Source organism: Silurus aristotelis, assembly GCF_946808225.1.
Source record: "Silurus aristotelis genome assembly, chromosome: 17".
NCBI lineage: Eukaryota > Metazoa > Chordata > Actinopteri > Siluriformes > Siluridae > Silurus > Silurus aristotelis.
In genome coordinates, this window is record NC_139590.1 from 9,343,276 (window position 1) to 9,360,464 (window position 17,189).

Genomic DNA, 17,189 nt, shown 5'->3' on the forward strand with positions numbered 1-17,189 from the left:
CCAGTTCTGAAGAAAAATGGATTATACATGAAACATTAACTTTCACTAGATTGGAGGAAAAAAACCCAGTTATTTATAAACTCATTAAAAGACGCCCATAATAGGGTGAGTTGATTTAATAGGAATAACAAAAAAAACAACAGAAATATAAGCTCATGCTTCATTTCAGCATTTGCTCTTGATCTCAGCTGCCAAAGTCATGACATTTAGCATCCATGCACACAAGAAACACCTCATGCTTGCATTAAGGCAGCTGCATAAATCATCACTGTACCACTACAGCTCAGAGCAGTCGAGAACTGTTTTCATGTTGCTTTTGCTCGGCTAATTTGCAATGTAGTGAGAACCTGTCTCTCCCACCTACAAACAGGAAACCACAGCAACTGAAGACAACATCACACTCCCCAACAGAGAGTGCGTGTGTGTGTGTGTGTGTGTGTGAGAGAGAAAGAGACCAGAGTGAGTAGCAGGATCAGTAACACTGCTGGAAAGGTGATTGCTGAGGACAGAGCAGACAGAAAACAACGTGTTAAGAACCAGAAAGATTTGGACTCTATAGATGTGCAAAATACTGTTGCTGAGAATTTTAATAGTATAAAGCATTCAGGTTACATCACTAGAGAAGCCCCCCCCACACACACACGCTGAATTTTAACAATTAACAAAATGGAACACGTTGTCAAACCTCATTATTCCTAACGATAGCTTCTCCAAATTAGCTTTGTACAAACACCAAAATTAAAAAAAATAAATAACATAAAGGAATGACTTTTTATTTAAATGCACATCCCAAAGATCTGCAGTGTCAATCAGAATCAGGAAACGCTTGAATATTCAGAATCATAAAAACTTGGATAGATGCAGAAGGGTAGGTGGTTCATTTTGACCCTTTTTTTAATCTTAAAAATAAAAGCTATACTTGGGATTATAATGTGAAATAATGTAGCATATGTAGAGGTTCTCCAGGAAGCGTTAACATTACACAGCAATGCATAGTCATGTCATTATGATCATGTAGTGTGATTACAGAAAGGACAGTAAAATGATATCAGTGAATATACTTTTGCTAAAACGAATTAAACATAAATAATAGTTCAAATAAACTAAAGGTTAAAATCTCCTCCTTTTGATTCGAGGTATAAAACACAATTTGTGCCTTTTATCTCGTGATGTGTTCTCCATTCGACACAATTCGACAGTCTTTGGTGCTCCTCAATACGAGACACATCTCGTCTCAGAATGCCGGAATGCTAAATGCTGGAGAGCACATTTTATTCCCATAAAAAAAGTCCTCCAGAAGGTCGCACTTCCTTATAGTTAGTCATGTTCCCAAAAATAATAAAGTTGTTAATAATATAAATGTAACAAATTTTCCTCAAAGTCCCTGAAGAGGTGAAAGTTCAATCAGTGAAACATCCCTTTTTACTCCAGTAGTGGTGTTGAGCTCAGTTACATCCATCCACATTCTCCAGTGTAGTGAGCATTCTCTAGATTCTTTAAGGTCTTTAGTCAAATTTACTCAAACTAAAACACTTGACACAGACACCTTCGTGGATCTTCCTCTTTTAGGGACGACAATCGGTGCATCGTCTAGAGAAAAACAGAGAAGTCATTTCACACTTAGTTGCGATCCTGAGACACATTAAAAGGAACAGGCTTATCAAACAAATCTGTGTTTGACAAGAATGAACATATTTCTCTGTAAAACTCATATATAATACATGCTTATGGATGCATAACTCTTAATAAACCTTTATTTCCTTTTCATTCAAGCCATATGTGTGTATAATTTTTAAATTAGTTTCTCAGAGAGAATAATTACTGGTCATGTTTTTGAGTGGTTTTGGTGTACAATCTTCTTCACACATTGGAAAGGCAAGGTGAATTCTTTATTTGGGATTAAGAATGTAGATCAGATTCAGACCATAGATCCGGTATATTCAGTTGCAGAGGGGTGTTCTGTTTAAACAATTGCGATTAATAGTCTTAAATGATGTCTGAAAATGACTTGCAGTTGTAAATTGAATGCTGTTCCTTTGCCTTCTAATCTAAAAATGTCTACTTGTGATTGGAACCCTGGGTTTTGCCTGTGAAGTCTGCAAAATATATTTTTGTTAAAGGATAAACCAACATAAAGACCAGAGAGCTCTCTCTGAAAATCAAGCCATTCTAAAGTGGAGAAGAGAGATAAATCAAAAGAAAAACCTGGTGCAACATCCAGATATTGGACAGGTCAGCCAAAATAAAACAACATTTAAGAACATAAGGTTCTGTTAATAAAAGCAAAAAAAACAACAACATCCCAACAAACTCCACAGAATAGGAATTAGGGTATCGCAATCCATTTAAAAAAAGAATAATATAGAAATATAGAGGCTCTACCACAAGATGCAGCTCACGCAACAGCACTAAGAATCGGAAGTATTGAGATAGAAACGTTTTGAAGTCAAGATTAACCTCTACCATTGTGGTGGAAAGTTTCTCATGATCTGAAACATTGGTCAAGCATGGTAAAACTAGTGTGGCTTAGGCTTTTTTATTTATTGAAGAAGAAACGCATGATGGTAGCAGCAGAAATAATACAGACATCTACAGAAACATTTGGTCTGTCGATTTACAGAAAGGTTCAATTGAGAGGAACAACTTCATGCTGCAGGACATTGACTGAACGCACACTGCCAACACACAAAAAAAAAGACCCCAGGGATAGAAAGTGGAAGGTTTTAGACTGGTCAAGTCAATCACCAGAGTTAACCCAAGTCACTCCCCTGAAAAGGATACTGATGGACCCTCAAAACAAATAAACTAAAGAATCTGCCATACAAGCCTGTAAAGGAAAAAAAAATAAAAATGCAACAGTGTGGGTATGTCAGCAGGTCCCTGGGCTTGATGCAGTTACCAGGTGTCTAAAACAACCAATTACAATATAAATTTTAATTTACTTTAGGACTGGTCAAAATCTTTTTGTTCACCTATAAATTGAGTGCTAGAAGTGCCATGTTCCAAATTGTTTAACATAATGGATCAGAAATTCATTGCCTGATCTAGATGTCATTCATATTTTGATCTCAATATACAGCAAAAACAAATTTTTTTTTCTTGTTGCTCCTCTAATTTCAGAGGGGATTGTAAATATGCCATAGAACATTTAAAATATAAAGTGCAATTACATTGCTTTTGCAAATGAGTTTTTCCCCCAGAGACAGTACTTCACAAAAGTGAGTACACTCCTCACATTTAAGAAACCATTTTACTATATCCTCAGTATAGATTTACCCTCCTCTGAACTCAACATACACTCATTATTGTCCTAATTGCTGGCAAAGTGAGTACACCTAAGTGATAACAGCTGTACGTCACTCAACCAGGCAAAGCCACATGTACTATTCATCATGTTCATTTTTTTGCCTGCTTGCCAGGACCATAGAAATTTGTTCATCTTGTATTAGAACAGTTAAAATAAGGTGTTTACAGGACAATTCTCTGATACCGACCACTGAATGTTTAACATGGCATCTCGAGAATTTGAATGTTTGCTCTCCACAAAGATGACCGAGGCTATAAGAAGCATGAGTGCTGCCAGCATTACTTTACAGGTTGCAGAAACGGAAGGTTCGCTTGTCAGTGCTCAGACCATATGTCTCACTCTGCAACAAGACAGTTTGCATGGCCGTTGTCCCAGAAGAAAGACTCTTCTGAAACTGGCCTACAAAAGGTTTGCTGACTGCAACCTGTCCAAGAGCATGAATTACTGGAACCATGTCCAGTGGTCTGATGAGACTAAGATAAGATGGTGATGCCCTGGTGAGGAGTGCCAAGAAAATTGTCTTGCCTACAGTCAAGCATGGTGGTGGTAGCATCATGGTCTGGGGCTGCATGAGTGCTGCTGGTACTGGGCAGCTGTGGTTCATTGAGGGAAACATGGATTCCAACATGTCCCTTCAGAAACAGGGCCAAACAACAGTTTTTAAACCTGATAAGAACCCCAAATGCCAATATGACAGCTGCCATGTTGAAAAAGGTGAAGGTGTTTGAGTGGCCGAGTATGACTCCAGACCTGAACCATATTGAGCACCTGTGGGGCATCCTCAAGTGGGAGGTGGAGAAGCACCATGTGTCTAACCCCCGACAGCTCTGTCATTAAGGGGGAGTGGAAGAGGACGCCAGCAACAACCTGTGCAGCTTTAGTGAATTCCATGCCCAGGAGTATTTAGGCAGTGCTTGATAATATTTTGAGTGAGCACAATTGTTTACATTTTGGACACAGTTTTGACATGTTCACTTAGTATTTGCCATTCACTTAGTATGTACATACTTTTGTTGTCAGTTATTTTGACAATAATGGCTGTATGTTGAGTTATTTTCAGAGGAGAGTAAATCTATACAAGCTGCACATTGACTAAAGTATCACATTCAGGAATGAATCTGGGCTTTTTGACTGGTTAGTGTCACTGTGACTGACAGGGAAGAAAAACACTGGTCCTCCCACCCGAAGGGCATTGCCAATTTTGCCCTTCTGGACTACGAAACAATGATGGCTATTGCATATTTGAATAATGTCAAATGGCAGGAGAACAAATATAGATACCAAAAGAAGCACAATTACATTTTGTTTCAAAGCGGCCCACTCACCTGTGGGAACATAATTCTCAGCAAGATGTCGGTCTTTTTCAATAAAAAGGGCTGTGGCCAGGAAAAAGGCTCCACCTACCACAGCGACAAAAGTACAGAGCAAGAGTGAGATCTGTAAAGAGCGGAACTGCCACATGTAAGAATCCGTTTGCTTCAGTGAGTCCGACACCTAAAACAGGGAACGAATATGGGCGAGTTATCAATAGACTGAGGCAACAGAATGAATGGTGTAGCCCAATGTCTGTGTCAAAATGCAGCACATACCACTCCTATTAGGTAGGGACTCCCTGCATCTCCTAGCAGGTGAGAGAGTACGATTTGGAAAGCCTCTGCAGTGGAGCGCCGTGTAGGGACAACAACATACTGAAAGAGCGAGAAAGAAAGAAAGAAAGAAAGAAAGAAAGAAAGAAAGAGTAAGACAGAGAGGTAAATCGGTAATGGCAGGCCACAACTTTTCATTCTCCATAATAAATGCTGAGGAGGAAGATTACCAGCAGGATGTCAGCAACGATTGCCCAGTTCATCGAAAGGAACATCTCACCAAAAAAGATGAAGACCTGAGTCAAACAAGAAATATATACAAAGGTCACCCAAAAAAAATACTATATATACAAAAAATACACTATATGCATTCAAGCAATATTTTAGTCTTTTTTTTTTTTTTTTTTATATGAGAATTTTTTCAAATGAAAACCAAATGAATTTCTGAAACTTTTTGCCAAGACGACCAAATCTACATAAATTCAGCTTTCCAATAGATCATAATTAAGTATAAATATTTTTAAGCAGAAAAAGCTAAATGTATGAATTTTACACTTAAACTATTTATGCTTTTTTTTACAGCGCACATTCAGCACTTTTTCATTTGAAGTTTATCTACAGAAATAATCTATGCATGTTAAAAATCAACCAACTAACTAATAAATGCAGTTACCTAATCAGTCAGTCATGTGGATCTAATCATAATACAGGGCAAGCGCTTTTGTTAATGTTGACATAAAACATCAGAATGAGAAAAAAGTGAAAACTCTGCGACTTGTTTTTTTTTTTTTATTCGGACAGACTGATCTGAGATTTGAGCGGAATTTTCTCACACAAATGTCTTGAGAGGTTACAAAGAATAGTGTGATAATGAAGAAAAAAACAAAAACCACCCACTGAGTGGCAGTTCTGTGGGTGGAAGGTGCACAGTTTCTGCACAGTTTTATGCAACGTACTGCTGCCATATTATTGCTTGATTAGATGATTAAATAAATTAACAGGTTTACCTGAAGTTTTCCTAAAAATGTTTGTGAATTTGGTGGCAGTTACATTTCAAATGACTATTGAGCACTATGTAAAGTCTGCGACACTATTTTTATTGAACTCTAAATAATGAAAGGTATATGATGAATAAAAATTAATGTGTGCAATGTCCAGATTTCTGGGTAACCAGAAAATAAATCTAAATGTCAGTGCTTAAAATATGTCTGAATCAGTGCAATAAGAAGGGGATAGATTGGAATAATCTTAATTTTGAGATGAATTTTTCACCCTGGGTGGCTGATATAAATAGTTAATGACTTCCCAGTCTATAGCAGTAAAAAAATAAATATTAAATAAAATAAATAATAATATAATAATAATAATTTAGGATAATTTAGTATTCCAATGCATTTAGAAATATGAAATATTTTACTTAATCTCTTTACTTAAATATAACATCACAGAGCCAATTATAAATAAAGAATACAAAAATATAGCAAAAATAAAAAGGAAAGAAAAAAATGAAGATGTGCAAACAATGCGTGCAAAGTGTGAAAGAAGAAATGTGAGAAAGAAGAGCAAGAGTGCGAATGAGAGAAAAAACAGATTGTGCATGCGTCGGAAGCAATCTGTAGCAGACTCACGTAGGTAGCTATGGTGCTGCCCTGGGCAAAGATGATTGACAGATAGAGGAAAGGAGCGGCAAGGAGGAGGCCAGCGGCACACACGAGTGGGTCAGCACGTGGCGTTTTCATTCTCAGACGCTGACTGACTGCTCCACCCATCGATACACCCAACACACCAGTCACACACGTGATGACGCCAAAATACAGGCTGGAGAGAATAGAGAAAAGACATTGGAATTATCATACACTGTGCTGCAATAAACAGGAGACACAACGTGTATGTGAATGCTAAAAGGATTTTTTTGGTTTGTATATTTAAAATACAAAAACTGACCCAGACAAAATACAATAGAATAAGATCTTTTTCATTGAACTTTAACAGGAACTGTGAAATAATAGTGTGCCAGTTTTGCTGCAGAAGGTGATTTCAGACTGACACTGGTAATGTTCAAATGAAAGCAGCAAAGCACTAAAAACATCTGCAACATCTGTGCATATAAGCAGAAATCATGCTATTAATCCCAGACACAAATATCCATAAAACACTCTGCTAGTCACATGCATTAATGTGACTATAAGCGTGTGCATGTGTGACCTGTCAGAGGTGTCACACGGCTCCTTTATGCACGGCTGCTTCTCTCCAGTGAAGACTGCTGCCCTGAAGAGGAAGGCAGGAGCCCAAAGAGCAAGCGATCCTGTGACAAAGGCTACTGACGTGAAGCCAAATGTTGACAGAAGAAAACTCGTACTACAGAAAGAGAGAAAGTAAAAGGATACAGTTAAAAGGTAACAGAATTGAGCATCAGAAAATCATTCGCCAAATTCTTGTGACAACGATACAGCCACTAATGGCTTAAAGCCTTTACAGGCGATAGGAAAGGTATACTCTCTTTCCCCTACCAGTCATAATGACACTTGCTACTCGTAGGTGTCCGTGCGCTTACGTATTTGGAAGAGTGCAAATCGTTTCTTCCACAGTGTGTGTTACTCTGCCCGGTGAGGCAACCCGAGCAGAGTTTAAAAGTTTAACTTTACATGTCCAAAGGATAAGAAGTAGGATGAGGACACACAGATCTTATATTGGCAATTATTGAAGATTGTCTAGGCTAAAACAAAATGACATGACACACTGTCAGTCAACGAAAGTCTGTGAACTAAGCAATGAACCGGATTTTACAGAATAATGAGAAACGGAAAGTGAAGTAGGCAATTGTAAAGAGCATCAATATGTACAAATTGGGCAAATCATAAATCCACTAACTTCCTGAAGAGAGCCTTCATGTCTGCAACCCAGCTAGTCCTATGCAGGGTGTGCTCAGGCCGGGCTTCAATAGCACCACGCTTAGGCTCCTTCACCACAAACACCAACAAAAACACTGCTATAAGACCTAAAGCAGGCGTCACCTGACAGAAAGACAGACAGACAGACAGAGAGAGAGAGAGAGACACACACAGACAGACAGACAGACAGACAGACAGACAGACAGACAGAGGCATAAAGGTTACTGCAAGTGCGAAAGTCATGTCAGAACAAAACTCCAAGTTTGGCAATAGATGTGCTAGAAGACCTACCCTCAGAGCCCAGTGCCAGTCTTGTGCCCTTTTATCCACTGCTGATCCTACTATATAACCTAGACCACTGAAAGAAGTGTGGGAAGATAGACATAGGAAAAGAAAAGAAAAGAAAGAGAACCAATACATTTAATTATTAGTCTAGAAATATTATAAAATAAAATCATAAGACTAATGTGAATCTTTTTTTTGTGGACGGCAAAGCAAAACATTTACAATAGTGCGTCTTGAAAAATAATAATAATAAAAATAAAAAAAAAATCTGTGATGCATCTTTCTGTAAAGGTTGTGCAAACTTTTACAGAGCTAAAGGTTCTGGATGAGAACTACATGGTTGCTGAATGAGGTCCTGGTAACTGTGTCATGGAAAGTGAAAACATGAACTGTGATTATGCATTAATGTGGCTGCACGAGTGCACAAAGTAAGTAAAAGACCAAATTCAAATACATATGTTCCCTATGTTTAAATGACATCCTTTGACACACTTTCCAGACATGCAAAATAAAAAAAATTCAAAATACAGAACAAATATGCTGAAATTTTAGACTCCGATGATGGCCACAATGTTCATGTCCCTTCTTTTATTTTTTACTGAGTGGTCAAACTCTCAGATTTTAAAGCGGTAATAAAGAACAGGAAGTCATCCACTAACTGTGTCGCTAACATATCTTAGAAAAGCTTTAGTTCTCTAAAATACTCTTGACCCAGTGGTAGCATGTCTATGATTTGTAGGGCTTTGTGTAGTGTGCTGTATGGGATATTCTAAAAAGATCCAGGTGGAGTATGTAGATCATTTTTGAAATGCAAATTAATAACTGTTAAGAATAGTCTAATATGAAATCATTATACTTTCCAACTTTCAGATAAAAAAATAATCATTCAATATTCTAGCGCTTTTAGTCACAGCTCTTTATCAGCTGATTGTTAGTAACCTGCTAAAGTTTAGAAAAATATGTAATAGATGCTTTTTCTGCAGCTTTACAGCTCTGGTTAGAAACACCTCAGTATATCTCTCACCTGCCCACAGGGATGGCAAAGTAAAAGACAGAGAGCATGGCGGTTCTCTTTTCCTTGATGAAAAGGTCTGCGATGATGGTAGGAGCAATGGTCGAGTAACTGGCCTCACCGATCCCTACAAGCCCCCGCGTCAGCAACAAAGCCCAAAAATGCTGTCACACACACGAAACCCCCCCCCCAAAAAACAGAGAGTAATTAATCAACACCAGGTACTTAATCATAGTCCAAACTTATAATTAGATACTCTGAATCTGATGTTGTTAAGCATGCAAATGTATTCAAAAAACATGAGTCACAAGAAGAGAACAGGTTTAGCTCTGGTACTAACATCTCTGGAAACGTAGGAGCTGGCCAATGTCACTAAAGACCATAAGCTGATGCCCACACACATGATCAACTTCCTGTTGTGCCTGTCTCCCAGATAGCCAAAGACAGGAGCAAGAAACATGTAGCTGCAGATGAAGACTGAGAAAAGAGGGAAACTGTTTATAATAATACTACTACTAATAATAATAATAATCATCATCATCTTTATTATCTCCTCACCAGTTTGAAGCAGCCCGGATGTGCCATCATTGATGGCAAAGAACTTCTCAATATCAGGAAGCACACCTACAGGAAAGGACACCACATTAAAAAAAAACTGGCTTAAGTTTTGGCAATTTTATGTTTAAAGCTTATTTATAGCAGATATCAACCAAATATAAAAGACTGGGTGCAAAGGTCCTCCAGACAGAGTTCCCTGTTCCAGATTACAGCTGCTTTAGCTGACACTGATGCAGACATTCAACGGTTCAGCAAATGTGCTTCTGCATTATAACACTTCAGAGCGAGATCACATGAGTCTCACATGTGATCCATCAATTGCCTTGGAGAACTTTTGCTGAAAGTAATGCTGACTGCTAAGTAAAATGAAAGACGTGATTTCAGTGCTCCCAAGTTCCAGTCTTTTTTCTCTCTTTATTTATACAATTCACAAGACCTGGAAATAGCTTGACATGGTAGACAGGTAGAGAATGGCATCAGTTTGACAGCCTTTTAGTTTTTGTTATTAAATTAATTAACTAGAACTTGTAATATATATATGAAATTCACAATGTGCATGACCTCTCATATATTACCTGCTACAGTAAACCTGTCCATGTAGTTCAACAAGTTAATGTAGCAGAGGACCACCACGGTCATCAACGCTCGGCTATTGGATACTCCACTTGCACACTCTTCCTCCGGGTGATTTGGCCGGGCCTCCCCCTTCACATCTGTCCCCTCCCCCTCATCATCCGAGAAGAAGGGTGTGGTATCTGTGGTAGAATTGCCGAAAGACATCGCTGATGTACATAAAAACACAAACAGAGAGAGAGAGAAGAAAAGGGAACCATCAAAAAAAGTTATTTTTTCTTTCAACATCAAAAAGAGTCTAAAGCATACATACTGATCCGTTTATAAAAAAAAAAAAAAAAAAAAAAATAAAATAAAATAAAAAACTACCCAGAAAGCAGAAGTAATCAGGAGAGGTGGTCTGTGGCTTTACAAACTCAGATCAATATTCAAACAAAGTACTACTGAAACATAAACCGGCATTCATGTTGCACTTTATGCTGCATTGACTCCTATTCAATGCATGCAAACTGTGGAAACAGGACACGTTCCAAAGTTCGAGTTTGGTGAAATTGTGAATTCTTATCACGTGAAGCGTGACCAAACTGATATCAATACCTCACTTTATGGTGTGACCTCTTAAGGAAGTACAAAATGAAGAATCCCTGATTATAACAGTGCCACAAATCATGCATTGTCGACATTGTGAAAAAGAAAAAGAAAGAAAGAAAGAAAGAAAGAAAGAAAGAAAGAAAGAAAGAAGAAAGAAGATGCCTGGTTTGCGTTGCAGATGTGTACAGATGTTCTAATTGAACAATGTCACATTTGGTTGCTGCCCATTTTCATCTGAAAAAACTTTAGAAAGTCCAGTGTGACTGCAGCTTGATGCTTCAGTGAAACTGAACACACACAAGGAAAAGCTGTTTAATCTGGAAAATTAATTAAATTGTGTGTGAGCATGTGAATACAGTCATCCAAAAGCCAGACATTAATTGATTATAAAATACTAAACTGAGAATCATTACTAAATTATTTCATATATTGTCTGAAATGTTGACTTGTATATAGACACATATGGGGCCAGGACTCTTAACAAATAATGACCTGTGAATTACTATTATGAAACAATAAATAAATGGTAGAGGAGAACAACATTTATGACATTTCCACTGGTTTTTAGAATGTGATTTGACCCTGAAAGATTACAGGATACATGAAGTCCCAAAAGTCTCCAACAAAATTTTTTTTTTTGATGAATGTCTTTCATTTTCTTTTGTACTTAGTTTATATGATATATTACTTTAAATAGTTTTTAGGAATGCTGTTGACCTAAGGAGAACATATTTTAAGCTCATAGATTCATTTGGAAACAAGTTTGAAATTAATGTGTAACAACATGCTCAACATCAGCTCTGTTATCAGTTCATCTTTACTGGGAGAGGTGACTTTCTGTGGTTTTACAAAGAAATAGTAAACATGTTTTTTTTTTTTTATATTATTACATTTTGCTAAACAAGTTCATAACCCAATTTATGGATGACGTCACTTTTGGGACACACTGTATTTCAACAAAGAAGTATTTTAATGAGTTTGATAAAGACTCCTTTCATTGAAGAAAAAAAAAAACAAACAAATGATGTGATTTTGCATTTCCTGTTCTGTAAGTGATATTTATATACTTTGTTTGGCATGTCTTTGATCATCAGGGTCTCACTTGTATCATTCTTTCTTTCAGAGGTCATGCATAGCCTTGTTCGAAAATCATTGGTGAAAAGGGTCATGACATGCATACTTATGCTCATGATTTTGCCTTGCAGTGGCATTTGTCAGATGTAAACACATTTATATCATCTTAATGTAATTTTTGTTGTAAATTATAGCAGTTGTCAGACAGCAGAAATCAAGTCAGAGCTAAAATCGCACAGGGCTGCACTTATTTCTGCTGACTACATGCCTCCATATACTGAGTATTGAGCAAAGAGCTGAAAAAAATATATAGGTTACTGAAGTAGCGCGTGCGAGGCAGCTGACTCCTAGAAAATAAAGAGAAGACCATATTGGGTGACAGTAAAACTAAAACAAATATATTTATCATAAAGAAAATAATTATTTAAGTCTATCCTGAAAGATAAACAAAAAAGATATTTATATCATATGTGACATCAGGAGCATTAGATCACATGACACTATGAAGAAACGTCACCGTCTACACATCATGGAAACACTTTATTTCTAACTTCTATAGACAGCCCATATGACCTACTTATGACTGTCACTTAGACACAGATTAGGCAACAAAATATTATATGAAACAATAACAAGTTATGATGGTTGGATTGTGCTGAAAGTCAGAAGCGTCTGTTTGTTTACCTGCAGCTGCGGGGTGAAGGCAGTCCGGCTACAGCACTTTCAAACTGCTCACTACAGCGCCAAAGCTACTGGTTTAAAGCTATAATTGTTTAAAGCAAATCCCAAGCAACCCGATAATACAGCTGTTTCACTTTTCCGTTTTTATTTTCTTTGTTGAGTCAGTTGTTGCTCTGAAACTGCACTACGGCGTCGCCATCTTGAATTAGCTCCGGATTTTTGTCACGCCCCCTTCTTAAGTCATGGACTCCCGATTGGCCAGAGGATAAGACATCTGTATAGGCACCGCCCCCTTCACGCACCACGCGTTTAATAAAGCAAATAGTCCTCACATGACAGAGAGATCATGATCAACAGATGCGTGGCACATTATGGAGAACTGAACATTGTGGAAAACTTAAGGTTCAATTATAATCAATATTATGCAAGCAGGAATTCAGTTTTAAAAAACCTTTTACATTTTTACATGTATATTTATTATAGGTTTATTATTTATGTCAGTGCAACACAAACTGAGAAAGCTAATGCGTTTTTACATTTTTAAATACAATTTAAATAAACAATAAGCTTGATCTTATTAAATATTTAGATATTGTATATAAAATGAAGCTTGGCTGAAGATTTCGAAACATTTGGTGAGCCCTGTTGTATTATATAACCTTCAGAGTGTGCAAAAAAAGGACACTAAAATGCTTTCAAACTTTTTTCTTTATTGCAACTTATATAAATAACCAAACCGTATACATCATGTAGTAATATATAATTTTTTTATTATTAAACAGAAGTTATAACTACACTCAAATCTAGCTGTTAAAAAGAGAATATAACAAATGAGGTAGCTGATATGAAACACTGTTACAGAAATCAGGTCCAGACTTCAATGACATCACCATCCTCCATATCCAGCTGTGAAGGTGTCTGATTGTGTGTCACCTTTAATCCGTCAAAAAGGAATTTGACCTTGCACTTAGCAGTGGCAGACAGACCTGCGGTGTACTGTGACAGGATGGAACCCAGAGTAGCATCCTGAGTGATGAATAGAGTAAGAAATTAATAAGAACGCAAAGATGGAGGTCACTGTGTTTGAGTTGACAACATGAACAAAAAGCAGCAAAAACAAAGATTTAGAACTTTACAACCTTATGTAAAGAATATTCTTTTGTGGATTCCTTTTCTTTGCCCTGAAGTCGCAGAGTGATGACATCACAGATACTTTCATCTTCTTTGTCATCGGTTATCACAAGACAGTCTGATAGAGTGGACACAAAAGGCAAGATGTATGTAGAAAAATAAGTGACTAATCACTATGAACCGATAAATCAGAAACTATTTCACTCACCTATTATGTCTGCAATGCCAAGATCTAACTGTGTGATTGTGGAGTGCACTGAAAGCTCATTATCGTTCCTCAGTACAAGTATTTTTGAGGGCGGGACATTAAGTTTGACAGATAACTGAGCTATAGCCTTGCTCAGAGGATCTGTCTGCAAACAAAAGGCAGATCATTATATCGCCAAACATGTACATCAAATATACATCAGAGTCCCTTAGCAACTATCATTTTGAGTAGGATATTGTGTTATTACAGTGTGAAAGCACTCCATCTTACTGAAAGCACTAGAATTCTGTGCACATCCATTCGCCATCGAAATTTCAGTGAGATTTCCCGGGCATGTTCTTCTGGCTCAGGTCGTTTCTGTTTATTCTTAGATGAAATGATTACAATGTCGTCATCGTCATCATTTCGGTCATTTATCTTGGAGGGGATGTCACAGGAGTCTGAAATATTTTCAGGTCTTTCAGGTGTTAAACACATGAGCGACTGAAGTGCATCCAATTTCTTGTTGATTTTTCTGAAACAATAACAACTCTACAATGAATTCTTCATCTCAATGGAAATATGATTTGTAGTGCCAATAACAAATTTTTTTTTTTAAACCCTGCAAAGAGCGGTTTTACCCATACATTTACCATTTCAGTGCTATTATGTTTGAACTTACTTTATAAAATGCACAATGAACAACTAAAGGCTGATTATTTACAGTGTCAGAAATTTAGAAGTGCAAAGTCTCACAACTTCATGATTTGTTTTTTTTATTTATCAGTTTTTCTATACAATATTACTAAATGTTTTTAATTAATAAAAGTCATAATCTCTCTCTCTTTTTTGTTGCAATAATTTGCTCACCTTAATTGTTTGTTTGCTCTTTTAGTTTTAAAAACAGGTGGGGTGCTGGGAGGTGAAGGTGAAGAGGCAGTTTTACTCTCCAGTCTGTCAGAGAGAGAGAAAGAGAGAATAAGAGAGAGAGAGAGAGAGAGAGAGAGAGAAAGAGAGTGAGAGAGAGACAGAGAAAATACTCACTTATAAGTCCCTTTAGATGATCTCATGTATATTATGCTTATTAAATAACACATTACCCATATTTTGTAAATAATCCATTCGGTAATTTGCTCAATTGTTCTTGCGCTTGTATAAGTACCAATAAATTCACAAGTAAAACTCACTGAATATTATCTGGTTCCTTTTCCTCAGAATCACTTAAGTTTATGTTGATTGGTCTCGTCTTCATTTTGGTTGTAGACAGAGGCCACAGACTGACTTCTTTTTCACTGACCTCTATTCATCCACAAACACAGCAGCATTGGATTCCATATCCATACATAATTACAACCAGATAGGAATAAACAAAGTGAAAGTTCTGCATGACACAACATAGCAGGTTCAGTACTGGGCTTGTGTGTGACCATGAGTGGCCTAAAACACATGAAAGACTTTTAATTTGCTGCAAAAGTGCACCTATTTAAAGAAAGTACAGAAGGACTACCTGTGCAGTCGACTTTTTTGAAGACAGCTGGTTTCAGTTGTAAGCTGCGTGTGACCTGAAATAAAATGTTGATGACTATCAAGTATTTTTTTTTAAAACTAACCACAACTATCCTGGTCCTTTGCTGCATTTTGTCATAACAGTTAAAAAATCATTTTGGTGATCTTTAATAGATGCTGAATTCAGTGCTAGTGTCAGCACATCTACTAGTCGAATAGAATGTCCATTATTCAACTTCAGCAAGCAAGATGCAGTCTGCTGAGAGAAAGTGCTCTCAATGGGCAGTGGTGGAACCCTGCAGAGTAGATGGGACAGAAGGTGGAAAACATCATGGGAGTTGTGAATTGACTAATTATTTTGTACCTTTTCTGAGTAAATAGGCACAGCTGTAAAGGCTGAAGGGTCAAGGATACGCCTTCGTTTAGGCGGTGGGTTTGGGCGGCTCTGTGTTGTAACCTCAACATCACTGTCACTGTCACATGCCTGGATAAGGTCAAGGAAAAGAGATCAGATCATCATGAAACAAGCATCTAGATTTAGGAACATGATACTATATGGTCAATGTGGTATATAGACACCATTTAAACCTTAAAAAAAAGATTACCCCAACACTAAACAATCTTTACTGTAAACCTTCCAAAGAGGACAGAGACAAATAGTGTAAGACTATTTTAACTATAGTTTGGACACTAACTGAGCCTGAACCTCCTTCTGATCATAACAGATGAATTACATTATATGTTGTTTCATATTGGAATGGTCGCTTAGTAAAACAATCCATGTAAAAAGTGTGGACATCTAAACATTTAATTACCAATCAGGCTAAGGATGTATCTAACCCATCCTTCCAAGATTTATTATAAAAAGATATTTCCACACAATAATCCTTTATGTTCATGTTGTGGTGCTGAGGATGAATCTGTTCATCTCTTCTGGGACTGTCAGCCTTGTTCTGGAAGGAATTTTCTTTGTGTATTTTTATCATAGAAATTATATGTCATACAAAGAGTTTCTGTTTTGGTTACCACGAAAAAAGTACAATATTTTTTGATAGACTTATGCAAAATCTAAATCTAACAAATGTTTGATTAAATTTTTTTGGTTGTTGTTGTTTTTTTTTTTTTTTACAGTATTATAATATGCAACTCTAGTTTCTGTTTTATATATACCCCTGGCATTGTTTCATGGTAAATAAACTGAGCCGTGGTTCATCCCGATTTCCTACCAAAACAGTTGTTAACTAGCCTCATATTGTAGTTATGCTATTATAATACTAGCAAGATAAAACACATAGACTGTCGTTCACAGCATGTAAAGTGCAACATAAACATGTTTGAATTATAATATACACACAATCGACACTTACAGCTTCCGCCATGTTTTATTTTCGCGCGTCAGTTCCAGGTGGATGCGGAAGTACATTTTCAGCCAATAGCAGTTCAGAACACAACACATCCGGAAGCAACAGCATGCTCGAACTGTAATTATATATATATATATATATATATATATATATATATATATATATATATATATATATATATATATATATATATATATATATATATATATATATATATATATATATATACATATATGTGTGGAATTTTTAATTTTGATTCCACAGATAAAAATAGGTAAAATTGGTATATTATTGGTATATTTACATTTATAAATATTACATTTTGCTAAAATAAAAATCTAATTCATGAGATATCTATTATCTTCTTTGTTATGTTCATAAAAACCAGACCTAAGGGGGTTCTAATGCTATTTAATGCATTTATTTCATGCAGATTTGTTTAT

At 36.6% G+C, this 17,189-nt stretch overlaps 2 protein-coding genes across 2 annotated transcripts; both read right to left on the reverse strand.

Moving 5' to 3' along the window:
• Positions 1–752: 752 nt before the first annotated feature.
• Positions 753–12,795, reverse strand: spns1 (SPNS lysolipid transporter 1, lysophospholipid). The gene is made up of 13 exons (XM_083566277.1): positions 12,562–12,795; positions 10,215–10,421; positions 9,640–9,705; positions 9,422–9,558; positions 9,094–9,245; positions 8,076–8,142; positions 7,765–7,907; positions 7,099–7,251; positions 6,522–6,711; positions 5,124–5,189; positions 4,897–4,995; positions 4,633–4,801; positions 753–1,590 (listed from the first exon to the last, which is right to left on the reverse strand). Exons 2-13 carry the CDS (start codon positions 10,417–10,419, stop codon positions 1,520–1,522), a joined length of 1,518 nt encoding a protein of 505 aa, XP_083422403.1. The 5' UTR covers positions 10,420–10,421; positions 12,562–12,795; the 3' UTR covers positions 753–1,519.
• A 453-nt stretch (positions 12,796–13,248) lies between these two features.
• nfatc2ip (nuclear factor of activated T cells 2 interacting protein) lies at positions 13,249–16,832 on the reverse strand. Its single transcript, XM_083566292.1, has 9 exons — positions 16,750–16,832; positions 15,747–15,866; positions 15,384–15,438; positions 15,064–15,175; positions 14,747–14,830; positions 14,168–14,411; positions 13,898–14,042; positions 13,698–13,807; positions 13,249–13,584 (listed from the first exon to the last, which is right to left on the reverse strand). Exons 1-9 carry the CDS (start codon positions 16,759–16,761, stop codon positions 13,423–13,425), a joined length of 1,044 nt encoding a protein of 347 aa, XP_083422418.1. The 5' UTR covers positions 16,762–16,832; the 3' UTR covers positions 13,249–13,422.
• Positions 16,833–17,189: the final 357 nt, after the last annotated feature.